Source organism: Pseudochaenichthys georgianus, chromosome 18, assembly GCF_902827115.2.
Source record: "Pseudochaenichthys georgianus chromosome 18, fPseGeo1.2, whole genome shotgun sequence".
Classification (NCBI taxonomy): Eukaryota; Metazoa; Chordata; class Actinopteri; order Perciformes; family Channichthyidae; genus Pseudochaenichthys; species Pseudochaenichthys georgianus.
The window spans coordinates 18001803-18019598 of record NC_047520.1 but is presented as its reverse complement, the minus strand read 5'-3'; the positions used below and the strand labels follow the sequence as shown (position 1 = coordinate 18019598).

The window sequence follows — 17796 nt, the reverse complement described above, 5'->3', positions numbered from 1 at the left end:
AGGATGATTGGTAACAGGGAAATTAGCTACTTTGTCATCATTGGGCCTGCTGGTCGTGCTTGGGGGGGGGGCTTGTTTTCCTTGTTTTTTATTGGGAGGCGGTCAAATCTGCAGATTAACAGTGCAATCAATTATTATACCTAGCAACATAAGTAATATTGCTGCCTCCTGATGAAACCGTTATTGAAGCAGCAGAGTGCCCCAAACTTCAAGACATCAAACGGCTTTGATCTCACGGAGCTTGAAGAGTCTGAAATGTCTGAAAACAACAGCACCCTGCCGGACAAATGCAAACCTGCTAGCATGCTAACCAGCAGTTCAGCATGTCATCAAAGCTCACACACTTGGATTAGCTAGGAGCCGTGACACAAGCCGAAGTCTACCGCAGAGCATCCATCACTGAGGATCAAGCTGTGGCTTAAGCAAATGGATGACAAGGGATAGAGCGCGTCTGCAGCTAATACTGGCTCACTGTATCACATTGATTTTCACAGCCGATATAGTGGCCCTTAAATAAAGGGCAGAAGCATGAATGGACACTTGGCCACTCTGTTTTATAGATGTCATGAGTTGTTTGATCGGTGCTAAAGTGAAAATGTGTGTGTGTGTGTGTGTGTGTGTGTGTGTGTGTGTGTGTGTGTGTGTGTGTGTGTGTGTGTGTGTGTGTGTGTGTGTGTGTGTGTGTGTGTGTGTGTGTGTGTGTGTGTGTGTGTGTGTGTGTGTGTGTGTGTGTGTGTGTGTGTGTGTGTGTGTGTGTGTGTGTGTGTGTGTGTGTGTGTGTGTGTGTGTGTGTGTGTGTGTGTGTGTGCTAAAGCTAAGCTAATCCATCACTTTGTATCCTTATTTAGAGCTATTAAAGCATCAGCTATGGATTACATACATGTGGCGTGAGAAGCATTCGATGCATTGGTTTGTTGCATGTGTGTATCATAATGTAACTAAAAGACAGCAGTCTTATCTTGTGTTATACTTTAAAGAAAAAGCCTCAGTAGTTTCTCAGAAGTCAAATTGTCTTCGAATTGCAAAACTATGAACAAGCTTGGAGAATTTATGAACATTTCCTGTGTTTCCCGACTTGCTACAGAGGCACTTTAATGTGAAACAGATATCAACACTGATCTGAGGAGGGCTTAAAATGTACTCTTATTATACAGCGAATTTAATTGGTGCTCGCGACTAAAGCTGTGAAGACAAAATCGTATTAGTCCACGCTTTCATCTGCGTGGTTTCTCCCTCTATCGCTCTGCCTCTCATGCACACGTGCACACACATTGTGTGAAGTGACTATTCCATTTAGAGAACTGTCAGAACATACCCCGTGAGCACATCAGCCTCTTCCTCTGTCAGCCCCAGCCGAGGCTGTGTGGGGGTATGTCAGAAATGTGCAGGGATAGATAAAACCTGTGGAGCCAAACAGCTTTGTTTCATTAACTCTGTTTCTCTCTCCTTCTCCCTCCCTTCCTCCCTCTCCCCATCCCTCCTTGCCTTGCTTAGGCTGTGAATACCCTGCATCTGAGAAATCAGACCAGACTGACTCACAGGGCTCTGTGAGCCAGCTCCACTGAGGCTGCCAAAGCATGCTGGTGCCAAGCTGTCCCACCATGCACAGAGCCAGACCCACGCTGCTGCTGGCCCTGGGTCTGCTCCTGCACCTCGCCGACGCTCAAAGTAAGTGAACCCTCGACTTTCACGGCCTTCAAGTGTTGTATACTGCTGTGCTGGGGGTAAGGGGCTTATCTTTCATTCACCAGACACATCAATACTTCATGTCAGTCACAAACAAGTCATATAAATACCTAATGAATGCATGAAACTTATTCATGAAACAAACATGCCGATCTGTACTATGATGGAGACAGTTTGAAGAATACAATTATTTGGGGAAATACATTGTCTGTATTGGATATATTAATGAACAATATTAAATTGAAAGTACAGTCAAAGATGACACAAAGGGAGAACAATGTATACTAAACTAAACCTCTGTGCTCACCTTAAATCTGACTTCAAGAGATTTTCACGAGTCTCAACTTTATAGCTAATCATGGTCCAAAATACAAGGATGAGACACAAATGCAATGTGAAAACTTGTGAAGTGTCCACGGTGCATTTAGTGAGAATAAAAGGTACGTTTTTGGACAGGAAAACAACGCACACATCTTGCAAAATGATCGATCTCTTTACTGTATCTCACCAAACTATCACAGTCCCTATTTTACAACACAAACAATTCATTTTCTGCTGCAAAACTATGATGTGAACTAGCAATGCCCCGGCCCCAGCAGAGAATCTCATCATGAGAAGTCATTGGAATTGAGTTACTTGACATCAGACACCTGCCCATTGATGTGTGACAACAGTTTTCAAACCTCATTGAGCCCTGCTCCTGCACCACAGCACCCCCCTCCCACCATGTTCTTTTTTTTTACACTAAGATCCATGAATCATTAGCTTCTGGAGTCACAGAGGGATGAATAAAAGTTATATTGCTCCTTTCGCACCCACTGAAATCCCCTCAGTTCAGCCAAATATCTTTGACTGAAGGGATCATTCACCCAAGGTCATATACCACAGAGCCACGCAAAGTAAAATTGATGGGATGGATTCACAACTTTTTGCTTTAGAAATGTTCCTTGCAATCTGCTCAAATGTGTTTTATTTTTCTTCCCTGGCTCCCGCCACATATGTCTCACAGCGGGTGCGAGGCAAGCCGAGAAATGTTTTCTCCGTTTATTCCCCTTTTTATGTGCAGCCCCAGGATTTATTGACACAATTCAATTACGAGACCTTCCTCATATGGCATTAACAGTCGATAAACGTCACCATTGAGGGGGCTCTTTAGTAGTAATCTTTTCAGAAAGTCCCATCTTCTACAGAGCAGTGTGAATTTAGATAACGGCATTTCATGAGATAAAGCACGATTGCCAAAAACTTCCACTCGTGTGTCCAGACATATCACTCGAGCACACGTTACAAAAACCTGCACAAGTGTCGTCAGCAGCCTCCGTATCTTGACGCCTCTGTGCTCACCACCCACCCAACCGCCTTCCCATTAATGTCATTCCTTTAGCAGTGTGTCTGTGGGCAGCTGTTGCTTCAGACAGCTGTGCTGGGTCATCATCTCAAAGCCAAAACAAACTGTTCACGAGTGGCTGTGTTAATGACGGAGGGTGTGTGTGGGAGTCAGGGGGGGTCACGGGGGTGAGGTGTGTGTGTACCCTGTCTGTAACCGAGGTAAGAGAGCACATCATCCTGGGGATTTATATGTCCTCCCCCCTCCTGCACATGTCTGTTCCTCCCCTGCCCAGCTCCCTTCTATTGTTTTTCTTCCTAATCACTCTCTTGCCAATTGTCTCCTCATTTCTTTTTTGGGCTTTTTCTCTCTAATGTGTTTCCGCCTGCGCCTTTGTCTGCTCCCCACCTTCTCCCCCTTGCTGTTTGGAAGCAGTGCAACAGCCCCTTCCAGCGACTGAGCTGCTCCATTATTTCCTCCACTGTGCCTCTGCACAAGCAAACCCAGCCCAGACACTCTGGTGTGTGCTGAGAACCAAAAAGCTTTGCTGAGTTTAGTCTGCTTCAGATTCCTCCCCCAGCACCAAACACAGGCTGTACTCTAAAGGGAAAGCTGCCCTCTGTTGGTGCTTTTAATCCGTTTGGGTGTGAGCTATCCTCCGACTGCTAGCATGCTGGAGGATATGAGACATGAGAGAGCAGAACATGGCTGAGTCGGCCTGCTCAACAGATGGCCCGTTCCTCTGAGCCAGTCCTACCCAGTGGACACTGCAGCCCCCTTTGAGAAGAATGCCATTCAGCCCCAGAACACTAGCACATACTGCAAATATGTCCTGTTATCATGATGGATTCTGAAATGATCTTCGAGGGTTGTTTCTGTGTCGCTCTGATGGTTTGTTTTCTCTCATCATTGTTTTGTCTTTGGCCTTCTCTCTCTGCTGCTCCCTCTCGCTTTCTCCACCCTGTCCCCCCCTCGCTCTTCAAATGCGGACCAATTAATTTGTGTGGCAAATTGGGCTTGGCAATAGCTTGAAAGAAGGGCATAATTGTCCCTGGTGAGCCAAGGGGACATAGCGCGCGAGAGAGGCAGAGCAGGGAGGCAACACACAATTATTCCGTGTCATCTGCTAACAGTGACGCAAAAAGGAAGCATCAGAGGAGGAGAGGGGGAGCATTGACATCTGCACCTGGGCAGGGAAGAAGAGGAACAAATAACAATGCGGGTAGCCTAAAATTAACTATAGTGGTTGCGCCCCAGTGTGCAGCACGTAGACCTATGCTACAGTACAGCTGAACGGCAGGATTCAAAACTGCTGACTGTCGAAGGATTTTTTTTTCTTCTTATCAAATAATACTTTTATAATCTAAAAATGCTAAAAGGGGAAATCTGGCTTCCACCCACACACACGTTCTGCCCCATGCCATGTCGGACCCTGTCACACATGGAACTAATAGTGTTTTAATTGATTCCTCTCCTTTCTGTTGGATGGCATGGTGAGTCCCAGCGTGCCTCTCTTTAACACGTCAAATTAGTATCGACAGGCCCCTCTAGCCTCTCTAAACATTAAGATGTTAACACCCAGGCCACATCTCTCTCACTTATGGGTGCGTACAGCAGAAGCATGCAGGCATGTGCAAATCCTTTTGAGCTAGCAATCAAAGGTGAACCACATGGGACGTAAAACAGACAATTGTCTATTGATGCAGACCTTCTTTTGACCCATTTCAGAGGGAGAAAAGCAAGATGGGTTCACACGGATGCAAAATGACTCCCGTTTTAATGTGAACATCAGATAAGTTGTTCTCATATTTCACACAGGAATTCAATTATCTTTCTGTGAGAGGAATCAGTTCCCCATATGTTCACTATAAAGCTACACGTGTATGATCGTAGAGCGTCTCCTGCTCTGTGAGGAGTCGTTGGCAGTGCTGCAGTAACAATCCAACAGCTTCTGCCCCGGTTACATTTAGATGTAGTATTTTGTGGGTGGAATGCAGATGATCATAACGATGATTTGTAGTGCAGCGTGTTTATCAGGGAGATGCTAGTCAGATTGGATAAGTATATCTAAGCTAACACACAAAAACAACAAGATACACACATAGATACAAAGTCCCAATAACATGCATATGCACACACACACCCCTAAACAGGATCACCTTGTAGCAAGTCCGAGAGCTAATGATACTCTATTCCCCAGATGACATCAGCCTGTAATATGTGTGTTTTATGCATGCCTGGCCTAATATGAATTATTGTAATATAGTGTTGTATTTGCATATGAGCTTCCGGGCTGTACTGAAATTAGCATTTTTACAACAGCTCAAATTAAATCCCTCTGCTTAATTTGCCTGCATGCTAATTTGATTTAAATGGAGACTATTCCGTTCCCTTTTACACTCATGTCCCACATACACACCACGCTCACACACACACACACACACAAACACACACACACACTAATTCAAGCACAAACTGACGTATGTACTCTTAAGAGCTGCAGCCTACATATTCCACACACATTGCCTTGCACACCAAATTAGACACACAAATAAAGACACATGCAATCCTACATGTTTGTTTTTCCACATACAATGACATATAACCAACGGGAAAACTGAACTAGTAGAGATTTTCTATCCAACTTGAAATCACTTTAATTCCCAGAGACTACCCCCCTCATTCATCATCCTGCCGGACACTGCTCAAGTGGAAATCTCATTGTTGGCTCCACTCGTTCATTTCAAAACGCGCCTTAGCACAGAACGCCTTTAAAAACAGCATCAACGTCTCCAAGAGGATAGAGCGCATCATGCTCACACCTTCGCTGAGATTGCCAGCAGGTAATTACCATTTGGTTGTTTGGATGAAGACCTTATGGCAACACTGGGAATCTGAGATAAAAACAATGTTATCAGTGCCATGCAAGATGCTTCTCGCTTGAAGGTTGAACTAAATGAGTAAGAAGTCATTACCATTTTCTTTGGAGCCTGTACCAACACTGCAATTATGTCTAAAGGTTTTATCAGGGCCATTATTAACTCCATTAATGCTGATTTCTAAGGCAGCTATGCACAAGTGTATTATTTGGAGCCTTTCTCCTCATCTATGGATTGCAGTCATTTCTCCTTGCACTTAGACCACAGAACCACACAAAGACAAGCAATGTCAGCCCAGTCCTGACCCTCCCACTCTTAAGAAACGCAGATACTTGCATACAATATAGAGGGGTAATTAAAGGCTAGCCTGCAGCCACTAACGTTGCCTTTAAGTGCACTTATGTCTCCAAGACACATTGACTTTAAAATGGTGGGGCAATTTAAACATGCTGTACCATTCATGTCTCAGAGTGGGAATATTGACAGAACAAAAGCTCCATAATCCAAATTGTAAATCCGTTTGAGTTGTAATCAACAAACTCCCAGATTCCCTTTCTCCAAATCCATATATTTGAATACCACCCATCATAGTGTGAAATAGCATGGATTTCACTCAGCCGGGTGCCTCTCTATCTGTCCTTTGAGCCATTAAGGTGTCAAAACAACAAAAGAGGACCACGTTAACGCAGTGCACCAGACTGGCTCTCTATACGTCTCTCACATACACACTCTCACACAAAGAGTATCTTGTAGCTTGCCTTTGAAGCCGGGATCAGCCGGTGAGCTGAGCACAATGCCAGCTGTTTTGCATCTGCTGGGCTTACAGTTGGCATGATTCTGGTCTTGTTGGCATACGTACTAAATCTGATCACCCTTCATACTCTGCTAGTGAACTGTATAACAATGCAGGTGTTTCGTGACATTGCCCCAGTGACAGTGCAATTAATAGATTGATGCTGTAGCTGCAGTAATGGGATAACTGGACCAGACACGTCTGAAATACGTCAGCGTTGCCTGCACAGATGATGTTTTACCGCAGTGTGCAGAACAATGAGAAGATGGAGTACATATCATCCGCACGTGTGGTAATCTCAGAGCGAGAAATTGTACTAAGATGATGAAAGTAGGAAATATACAACCTACATGTTTATGGATCACGTCCATACTTTTCAAGATCAACATTTTTATTATGGTATCAAGTGGCGAGCATTGCCATATTTGCATTATCAGTACCTGGTTTCCTGAAATAAATGGTCAGTTAATGACTTGTTAATCCATTCTGCACAAGCAGGCCAGTTACTACAATTTTCCCCTTTGTGGTTTTAAAAGATATATTGGGCACGTCACATTATCAACATATTAATCAAATACCCAGTCTGTTTATCCTTAAGTCAAACAGATACACGTATAACTATTGGTTGCCAAAGGGTCTATGAGGCTGCAAGAATCAATGTTTCAAATATGTAATAAAACAATAAGCACTCAAAGTTACTCCTTTGGCATAACATAAATAAATAAATAAAAATGCTCAAAACAGGGTGTTGATAAGATTTCAGCTCCATTTTAACCGAGCAAGTATTGTCTATTTCTCCAGACATTGAGAATGATCATGTATTTTAAAAACTGCAAATCTGGATACTGCTAAATGCATATCTTGATTTAAAGGTGGGGTATGTAATTTATTTTTTTAACTTGTTGTTATATTATGCTCTTAACATCCCGATAGCAATGAATATCTTAAATGTTTTGACAATAAATACATACAAATATTTCATCTGTGGAAGCCGTGGCGCTGGGTGTGGGTGGGTGGGTGGGTGGGTGGGTGGGTGGGTGTGTGTGAGAGAGATGTGCGCCTGTGTTGGTAAACACCTGGCCCCCGGCTGCAGCTTTGGTCTCACTCCAGGGGGTCTTCAGAGTGCGACACATTGGACTGATCTGGGCGCAGCGCATTTGTGTGCCTGTGGGGTGTGTTGGGAATTCTGCAGTGGGGTTAATGGTCTAACCCATTCATCTCCATGCAGCGCCTCGGGGCGATCCCTGAGTCCCAGACAGAGAACTTACATCCCCACCTCCTTACCTACAGCACTGCAACGCTTGACGCCGATTGGGAATCTTTATGCCCTAAGCTCCTCTTGTCACAGTTGATTTACATTCAGGGGAGTGATGGAGTGAGTGCTCAAAGTCTTTTCTCACCTTATACTCTCGCACACACTGCATCCGTCACTATTTTCTGTCACCCCGCCCCCCCCATTTGTTTGTTTGCTCACTCATTAACTCACTCGTGTGCGTATATATTCACAAACTTGTCCTTCTCTCTGCAACAGCAAGTGAGTCATGCCGTCGGAGTCGCTGAGATTTATTGTGACACACAGCCTGAGTGGAGTTTATTAGTTATGGCAAATGAGAGTGAAAGCTTCCATTGAGAGGCGAAAACACTCTCAGGCCACAGACAGACCCATAGGCTTTCTCAGCTGAAACTGAGCCAAGCTTCCCCCTCCACACTGTAGAATATGCATTCTCACATACACACACACACACACAATTACTAAAGGGTCTCTGGACATTTATGAGGCATTTATACAGCATCCATCATAACAACCATGAACAATGTGTTTCCCTGAAGCTCTAAAACTCCCCTGGTGCAGCATTTCATGACATTCATCATTCTCCCATCAACTAATGAATTACCACAATCACTTTAGCCATGATGAGGGATAGTTCAGATTAAGTGTAGATAATTGATACAACAGAGATGGACACTAGGATCAAGAGTGGTGATATTTAACTTTGTTCCAATCTCAATGCAAACACTCCGTCTGACATATTTAATCACAAATCTCTTAAGTTTGATCTCACTCAATCCTTACGGAGTCATCCCTTAATCCACTCATCTGCTTCCCTCAGTATGTGGGGGGTTGGAGAGAAAAGGGGAAAAGGCTGTGCAGCAGACACGATGATGTCAGGATTTAAACATGGATTTCTTTAAGTACACCTTCAAAGTCAGATTTTCCCACTCTGCCCCTCGGAGGGAAGACAAACAACACATGATCAGGGATTCTGTTCCTCTTGCTACTGTATGTTTCCTACAGCCGTAGCAATTTCACACTGCTTGAGCTGGTGCCTCTTATTACACGGAGAGCAATTTAATTGGCTGTTATTTTCCCCCTGTTGTGATTCTTCAAGGAAAGTGTCTATGGAAACTGTGTTTTTGCTATTAAGTCCCACAGAGACAGCCTTATGTCTTTGGCCAAAATATGCCAAATCCAATTGAAGAGATTGGGGATGCCCAGGAGACATTAGTCAGTCCACAGGTAGCAAAGTGAAACTGAAAGCCTGGTTAAACAGGACTGGATGAGATGAAGGCACATTAGCTTTAATTCTGCATACAAATAATATCATTATCAAGCAACATATAAATGGCCATGTATTAAAATAATGGAAAAACTAAAACATATGGGGTATCCAAACACATTTGGACACATATTTGTAATCTGCAGAGTACACATGTATAAAAATAGTGTTGTTTTCTCCACACACACACACTGGACACCTAATGGACCCAAGAGACGGACAATATGGCATATCTGTAATAATATGCTTTCATTCTCCATTACTGCCAAAGAGCACCACTGATCAGATGGTCTCGAAAATCCACTTTGACCTATGCTAAAAATAACCAAGGGCTGCTTCAGTGATGCACGATGTGTACAATATACAAGCAGCAAGAGAACACCGTAACAGTACTTGATAAGACAGCTAACAAGTGAAATTAATTAAATACAGATAAAATAAATCTAATGGGAACTGCCACAGATCTGGAATCTGAGGATATGGGACTATGGGAAAATAAAGTGAAACACTTCTTCTTCTTTTGCAAAGCTCAGAGATCATTTCCAAAAAGTAATCCTGCAGCCTACAACTTTAATCCTGCAGATATGATAAGGTTCCTGACATGCCATGAAATGATTTTTTTAAAGATCTGAAATGTGTGGATGAAAGTCAAGCTAAAAAAGATTAAACATATTGTATTTGGGATTCTATGTCACCATTTTGATCTTTCTTTTTTCTAAAAAAAGTGTTAGTCTTAAATTCAACTTCAACCAATTTCCATTAAAGCGTTGAGTCATCATCGCAAACCCACATGAAGTAAGTGCGTTTTAAATGGTGTGCAAACATTTTGGTATTATTATAATGGCAACTGAAGCTTTATATTGAAAAGATTCAAGTGGAAATGAAAGAATAATGCAGGTTTATCAGAAAAAGTCAGCTAAAATACAATCTTATGTTAAAAGCATAATCCATTGCAGCATGCAGTGAGGCAATACACTGTGAAAATAACCCCAGTCCAGGCAACTTAGCAGTAATCAATTGGTTGCACAGTGACTAAAGCGATTCAGGGATGAGATGGGATTCACAATAATGGCAAACAAAAAGCAAAACAGACCATGAGAAGGTATTGTTATCTGAAGATGACTGCTATCTGCAGGGAGACAGCTACTTTGGCTTCGCCAGCGCTCATTGTGTGGCGTCTTTGAAACGCACAAGAGCCTGTTACACAACGCTCATTCTGTTTCATCGCTCACACAAAGGATGACTGACATTATGTGAGATAGTTTCTTAAGATACAATGAGAGTGATTATTCAGTTTGCATCCAGAACAGTGGGAGTACCACCAGAAAGTAAGCAATATTATCCGTACATTGATAATAATAGCGAGACAAATGATGAGCACCTATTGTGTTGTCACTAGTGCACCTTGCATTTTGAGCTTTGCTAGTGAAATACACTATTTTAGTAGCTCCATACTGAAAGAAACACAATCCTTGGTCAACATTGTAACAGTTTTATCTTTCTAATGTTAGGATCTGCAAACTGCCAAGCGTTCAATCAATAGCAGATTTTTAGGATTAATTATCTGATGCTTTTTTCTTTTTAAGAATCTTATCATGTTTTTCTTTTACATACCTAGTTGTTTGTATACTTCCACTAACATACCCAGTTGCAGTGTGTGTCCGTGACTGGAAGAAGCAGAAAGAAGCACTTAGCTGTCCCCCCCCTGCCCTTATCAGATCCCTCTGCCCGGTCACTGCTCTACATCTGTACCAGATCTGGAAATATTGATTGGGTAATAATTTAATTGTCCATCCCAGCTTGATATGGATTAATAATTGCCCACTAATGCCCTCCTGACATGTTGCTGTATTGACTCGATACTGTTTGCAGCAGTGCGCCGATAATTATGACGCTTGGCATTCTTCATGTTGTCCCTAATGAGACCAATTCACTCGACTTTTGCCTAATAATTGAAAAGGGAGGATAGATTTCTTCTTAGTAGTCATTATTCAATACTTTGGGGCTTATCACTGAGATATTTCCATGTCCTACAGAATAATTTATTTTCTTACATTCATCATATTTTGATTTGTAATAAGTGCTTTGTCAAGATAAAGATAAACTGCCATACTATTGGTCCAAATCACGGACATCTCGGGACACTATAAATACTGAGGAGAGAAGGTGGTATGGGCATGGCGCCACATCACTGCTCTGACTTCCTCACTGCCATCTGTGAGTGTTCCTCCTCTGGCACTCTCACAAAGGCCTTTTGTGCTTTCCCCTCCTTTGTCCCTGTTTGCTGGGTTTAATTAGGTTACTTACTTGAGCCTCACCTCCCAGTGTTTCATTACAGTGGGTATTGCAGATAGGGCTTCACACAGGGCAGGGTCAGATAAAAAGTTAGGACAAAAGATGATAAATGTCGCGAGCGGGGACGGGAATGCAATCTGGCCGCGGTGATGCAGAGATGCTCTAATGGCTTCCCAGCAAGAAGGGGGAAGGCAGAGTAGAGATGGCAATGTGATAAATGGAGCCGGGATGGCGGTAAGGACTGTAGGCAAGACAAAGAAAAAGAAAGAGGCATGGAAGGAGGAAAAAACAAAGATGACCACAAAATGGAATCTAATTAATCTGGACTTGGTTCTCCCTCCTGACAAATTCAGTGCAGGGAGAAGGGGAAGGGAAATTGTTTTTTAGGGACGTGTTTGGCTCCCTTTCCTCCCGGGTTGAAAAGGCAAAGGGACGTATGAGTTCTGACAATAGCCCTGCACCTGTGGAATGATTTATGACACCGGAGTCGCAGAGGGAAATATCTGTGCCAACGTATTATATGTATCAGTGCACCACACAAATGTAGGTTTTAAATCAATAATCATTACGGGGAAAGGACCTGTCTAAGATAACAAATACAAAACGGTCAGGAAAAAAAGAGCATAAGAGTAGAACAGGCAGTGTCCATGCTTTTTGGAAATATAACAGTATATTGCTAAGTGTTTATATAACTGTTTGTGGAACCTAATTCCATATTGTCACACTGTAACAAGCTTCCTCCCCATCAGTTTGACCTTCTTCCAGTGGGAAAATCAGTCTCTTTGTGTTTGCTTTAAGTGTGCTAGATTTCCCCTGAATATTGATGAAGTTAACCATCATGTCGACTTCCAGCTGACTATTTAACCTTTAATCTGTGAGAGAATGGATGGAGCCATTACTAACTGAGGACTGAAGTACCTTGTGGCATTTTGTGACAATATTATTGTCCTTTTCCTCTCTTGATCTTCCTCAGAGTTTCACTACTCCACATTAAAACATCCTCAGCCACTTCTCACAGTTGTGCTTTTTTATAATAATTCAGTGAAAAGGGCACGGGTTGAATTGGGCCGGGGCTGTCCGTGGCTCAGCCCGAGCACAATGCTCTGACGTCATCACCTTCGCATATCTTTAACCATGTATGCTTGTAAAAGGGCATTCACAATACATAGGCCTGTTACTGGGAAATGAGCCGATGTATGATGTACTGTATTTTCTGTAGAGCCCATCACTGCTGGCAAACATGTGCACTCGCTTCGTGTACCCTCTCTGTCAAGTGAGTCAGTTTGTCAAAATGTGAAAAGGACGTAGAAGAAACTCCACCAATCCAAAGATCACATCTCTAGCCCCTGACAGTCTTTAGAAAGCTTCCGCTATTTTCGATCAGCCTCTTAGAAACTATGACACCCACTTATTTAAATTCACTAATAGACATTAGGAAAAATATAATTAACTCACATTCTTTTACACGCTTTGAAAGATTTCCAAAGATGTGCGATTCATTTATTTCCTCACATCTGAGATGACACAACCATCTTCAAGGTTGAATTGATTGTATCTTGGCTTGAAACCATACAAAAGCATGGCTTTATATATTGCAAAATAAGTTAATTTGGACAAATATACTGAGATCTTACTCCTATAGAACTTTCCAAGCTGGGAGCATAACAAATAAAAAGAAAATCAACACACATCAAAATAAAAACTCAATGGTAATGATTATGAATGCACCTTAACACTTTGGCTCTAAAGCAGATTAACTCCAACACACTGACACACATGCGCACACGTCTACACACCTCCTGATGAATCATCCACACACATCAAGAAGGACTCTTTCAAAAAGTGATCTGAAGCTCTTCATTTCACCGGATTATTTTTAATTATGTCCCCTGAGGGTTGTTGTTTTTACTCCTGGGGTGACATTGCTCTGTTTGCTTCCGAGGGAAAACACCCATCCGCTAGTCTGACCCTGACACCCCCGCCCTCATTTGTTTCCCATCTGTAGCTCTTCAAAGACACAACCACACGAGCTGAAGCTTGTTCTTCAGGGGTTCGCAATTAAGAATTCAAAGACCTCGAGTTAGATCTACTCCATGTGGTTTGGTTGGAGACATATTAATAATGTGTAGCTGACAAAAACAAGCCACTAATCCTTCACCTGATCCTGCGATGTCACAGTAAACACACTCATTAAAAATGTAATCAAAAGAGTAACATTAAGAGTAATCATTTAAATGGTATTAATTTGGATAATTATTTGACATTTTGACATTTGAGTTGCATAAGCTTAAAGGCAATATTTTGACCTAAAAAATATTTTCATTTTTAAAACCTGTGGCTTTTATTACACTTTGACTTCATCAAATTAACCATGGAGCCAATCAATCAATGAATCAATGTTTATTTATATAGCCCAATATCACAAATGTTACATTTGTCTCAGTGGACTTCACAGTTTGTACAGAATATCAGTATGACAATACGACACCCTCTGTCCTTAGACCCTCACATCGTACAAGGAAACACTTCCAGAGAAAACCCACAGTTTAAAGGGAACATGGGAGAGACCTCAGGGAGAGCAACAGAGGAGGGATCCCTCTCCCAGGATGGACAGACGTGCAATAGATGCCGTGTGTAAATCCAAGAGATAATACATTTGCAACATAGGTAGACCAAATGTTTGGAAATTAAATCAGCATACACTTCTGCCAGGGGATGCCACCCCTGAAATTCTCCTGCCACCCCATGAATATTTTTCTAGATCCGCCCCTGGCAAGACCTACATTTATGTTTGGTGCTACATTTGTTTTACCACGTTGTAAGGTTCAGTGGCTATTTCACAAATCTTGGAAATGAAAATTATGAAAATATGCCATATTGAATTACAAATACAATTAAACCAATAACTTGACAATTCAAGCTGTAAGCACAGAAATAAATATCTTCCTCTCCTTTATGTGCAATACTCTTCCTTCACTGCTACACAAAGCATGCTCTGTGAAAGGTCACTTTGGTCTTTGAGTGAATGTTTGTGGTGCTTCCCCTGCACATTTGGTGTTTACATGATGCAGATTTCACAAACATTTAATTGTATTTGTAGTTCAATATTGCATATTTTCATAATTTTCATTTCCAAGATTTGTGAAATAGCCAATGAACCTTACAACGTGGTAAACAAATGTAGCACCAAACATAAATGTAGGTCTTGCCAGGGGCGGATCTAGAAAAATATTCATGGGGTGGCAAGAGGGTGGCAGGAGAATTTCAGGGGTGGCATCCCCTGGCAGAAGTGTATGCTGATTTAATCAATGTTAACTTGGAAAGCCACAATATTGATATTTTAACTCAATAACATAGGTGACATTATTGTGGCACATCAGTAAAGCTTTAAATATAAATATATAAGGTGGCAGACGTCATTTAATGAATTTTAACTGAATGAGTTGGTTTCACTCTTAGACCAGCACGGGTACCAAATCTATGCAGACTGCTGCAATAAGTACATTAATTAACTGTCTCATCGATGTGTGTCTGTATGAATATGATAATATTAACAATCATATTATTCCTATCAGCTGTCAATCACTGTTATGATTCACATATTCAGTGTTATTATTAAATAAACTATATTTTTTGGAGGAGTTAATGATGAATGTTCCTCAAGATGCTTGCTCACCCTCCTTCACATTTGAAAGACAAGTAATTACTATCATAAATCAAAATAATCAAAATTACAGTTCAGCGCCCCACAACTTCACTGCAAACACTTACAACATTGAATTTACATCAGAAAGAACAAACATTAAAGAAGTGACTAACTGCATCAGTTAGGGTTAAAAAAACGTGTATTCAGCTAAAACATATACATCGCTGCAGTTATTATCCAGTGGAATGTCCTTACCTACTGGCCTAGTTAAATCAAAGTGGTTACTTTCTTTTGGCTGGGCAGTGAAGTTTTACACACCTTCTTATTTTACTTTCTCAGGACTTGAAACTGTTTTTTGGGGGCAGACCCCCACAAAGAAGAAAAAAATATATTTAAACACGTAAGGTCATCATCTTAACAGTTTATTATTCTCATTGAGTTATCCGTGAGCAGAGCATCAAGTTGGCATGCCTATAACAGCTGAATGTGGCGATTACCATGTTGATCAGCAAAACGCCTCACAAACAATTTAAAGCTATGGTGCGTTTTGATTCAATGCTGAGTACAGCCAAACTTGACAGGCTCTTCTCTGTCATTGTAGACCGCAAACAGTGGCGGCGCCAGAGCATTTGTGTTGGGTAATCTATGGTAGGGCTAACCCATACAGTGGTGGGGCTCAAGTCAGTATTTGCAATGTAATTACATACACGCTCCCCTTGACAGTGAAACGCCACGCATGAGGTTTAGATTATTATGTCTCAATCCAAATTGAGCTGTATGAAATAAAAAGGCACATTTGTCTTGTAGTAAATTAAAAGGGCGACCTGGAGCCAATCCTGCAATTTCCCCACAGGTGAAAGAGTTGACGTGCTGAAAACCCAACCCCTGCAGGGGGTCTGGGGGGGGGATTCTCCCCCAGCTTCCTGTACTGAATATCATAGTCTATTGCCTTAATCAATATCTAGTCAACTCTAAAATACCACATATATGCAATGGCATGATAATATTATTGTGACAAGTGGGGTATTCACCTGGTGTTTCCAGAAATTAGACGTAGATGCAGCCAAAATCGACGAAGGCCACTGTCGTTTTTCCATACATCTGCAGGCAGTCTTGTAAGGGCAATCCGACAACCCACACAGCTCTAGTTTACACTGGTAACGACCTAGAGCACACCCCTCCAGTCCAGAGATGTAATCTGAAGACATGCAACAATTTCTTCGGTCGTTAATTCAGAAAAAAAAACTAGTGCGCTCTGCCTGGCTACGTTAGCTAGCTGTTTATATTTGCACTTCCAGGATATTTGCACCTCCAGGAAAATGGCGTATTTATATATATATATATATATATGGCGCGTGTTGCATTGTGGGTAGCTTGTGGCGTTACTGTGTGTGAAAGAATACCTCATTCCTTCCGTCTACTTGGATCCAAAATGCTTCTCGTTTTGCGCTGTCCCCCCCGTTCAAATGAATTCGCCGCCAGCCAATCATATTTCCACGCTCTCGCCAGGGGGGGGAGGGGTTACAAGGCTTGCGTCTTGTGCTGCATTCACTTGCACTCGGACATTAGAGATTTTCTCTCATAAATGTCCGATGAGCCACAACTTTTCTTTCAAAACAAAGCTGCCAACTGGGGTGGCAGCTGGGGTGGCAAGGCATTTTTCTGAGGTGGCAGCTGCCACCCCGTAGAACCGCCAATGGGTCTTGCTAATAATTAAAACCACGTGTCCAGCATATCAACACCTCAAATGATGAGTTTAGGTTTCATTTGAAAACAACAACAACAACTCAGCAATATAGTTATTTTCTTTGGGATACATAAAGTTGTATGTACTAATTGGAAATATAGGAAGGCCCGCAAGTCATTGAAGGTACTGTACAGATCACGATTCTCATCATGCTGTTGCAGGAACATTTCCTTATTTTAGACTTCGGATGGGAACATCTGTGTTCATTTAGATATTGCTAGCAACCTGTTAGCATTACTAGCAACATTTTATTTTAGTTCAATCATGTTAATGGTTGGGCAGGGCAGACTTGGACACATTTGAATTAGGAAGCCAATTTGTTATTTGTTTCCAGAAAGCTCATTTAAGCTGTACACTTATGCAGGAAATGTGAGCTGCTGAGAGGAAGCCAGTTGTCATCCAGCAGGATTTCTGGAGCATGAGCTAGTTTGCCTGTAAGCGCTTGAGAAAACACAGTGCGGGAAATGTGTCACTTCTTATGGCCTGACAACTGGCATCCATCGGAAATGGCTTGGCACAACTTATCCATAAAATTACAGTCTGTTTAAATATACAATGTTGAATCCCTGGAATGATTTTCTTCATAATCCATCTCTGCTCCTACAGAGACAAATATGAGGCAAGCTTTTCCGCTCCGTGGTAGAGGGCAGAGACAATTATGTGAAGTTAATGCTGTAAAGAAATAGGACAGTCCCAGGCATAGTGTTATTATCTCCCGAATACAGCCAGTCAAATATGTTGCTCTTTTGATTTCCATTCCACTTTTCCCATCCGTATCTTCTGATTCCTGCTTCATGTTAGCCAGCTGCTTTGTAGATTATCATCTGCACTGTAATGCTGATATTATCCAATGTAGGCTATTTCA

The 17796-nt window shown here is 42.0% G+C and overlaps 1 protein-coding gene across 22 annotated transcripts in view; it reads left to right on the top strand.

Moving 5' to 3' along the window:
- Positions 1 to 17796, top strand: part of LOC117463550 (receptor-type tyrosine-protein phosphatase delta-like) — a 405065-nt gene that overhangs the window by 311980 nt on the left and 75289 nt on the right. For all 22 annotated transcript variants that reach the window (XM_071206543.1, XM_071206542.1, XM_071206541.1 and 19 more), the window contains one exon: positions 1495 to 1668. In XM_071206543.1, the coding sequence (XP_071062644.1) occupies positions 1578 to 1668 (91 nt within the window). In that variant the 5' untranslated portion in view covers positions 1495 to 1577. The remainder of the gene's footprint in view (positions 1 to 1494; positions 1669 to 17796) is intronic.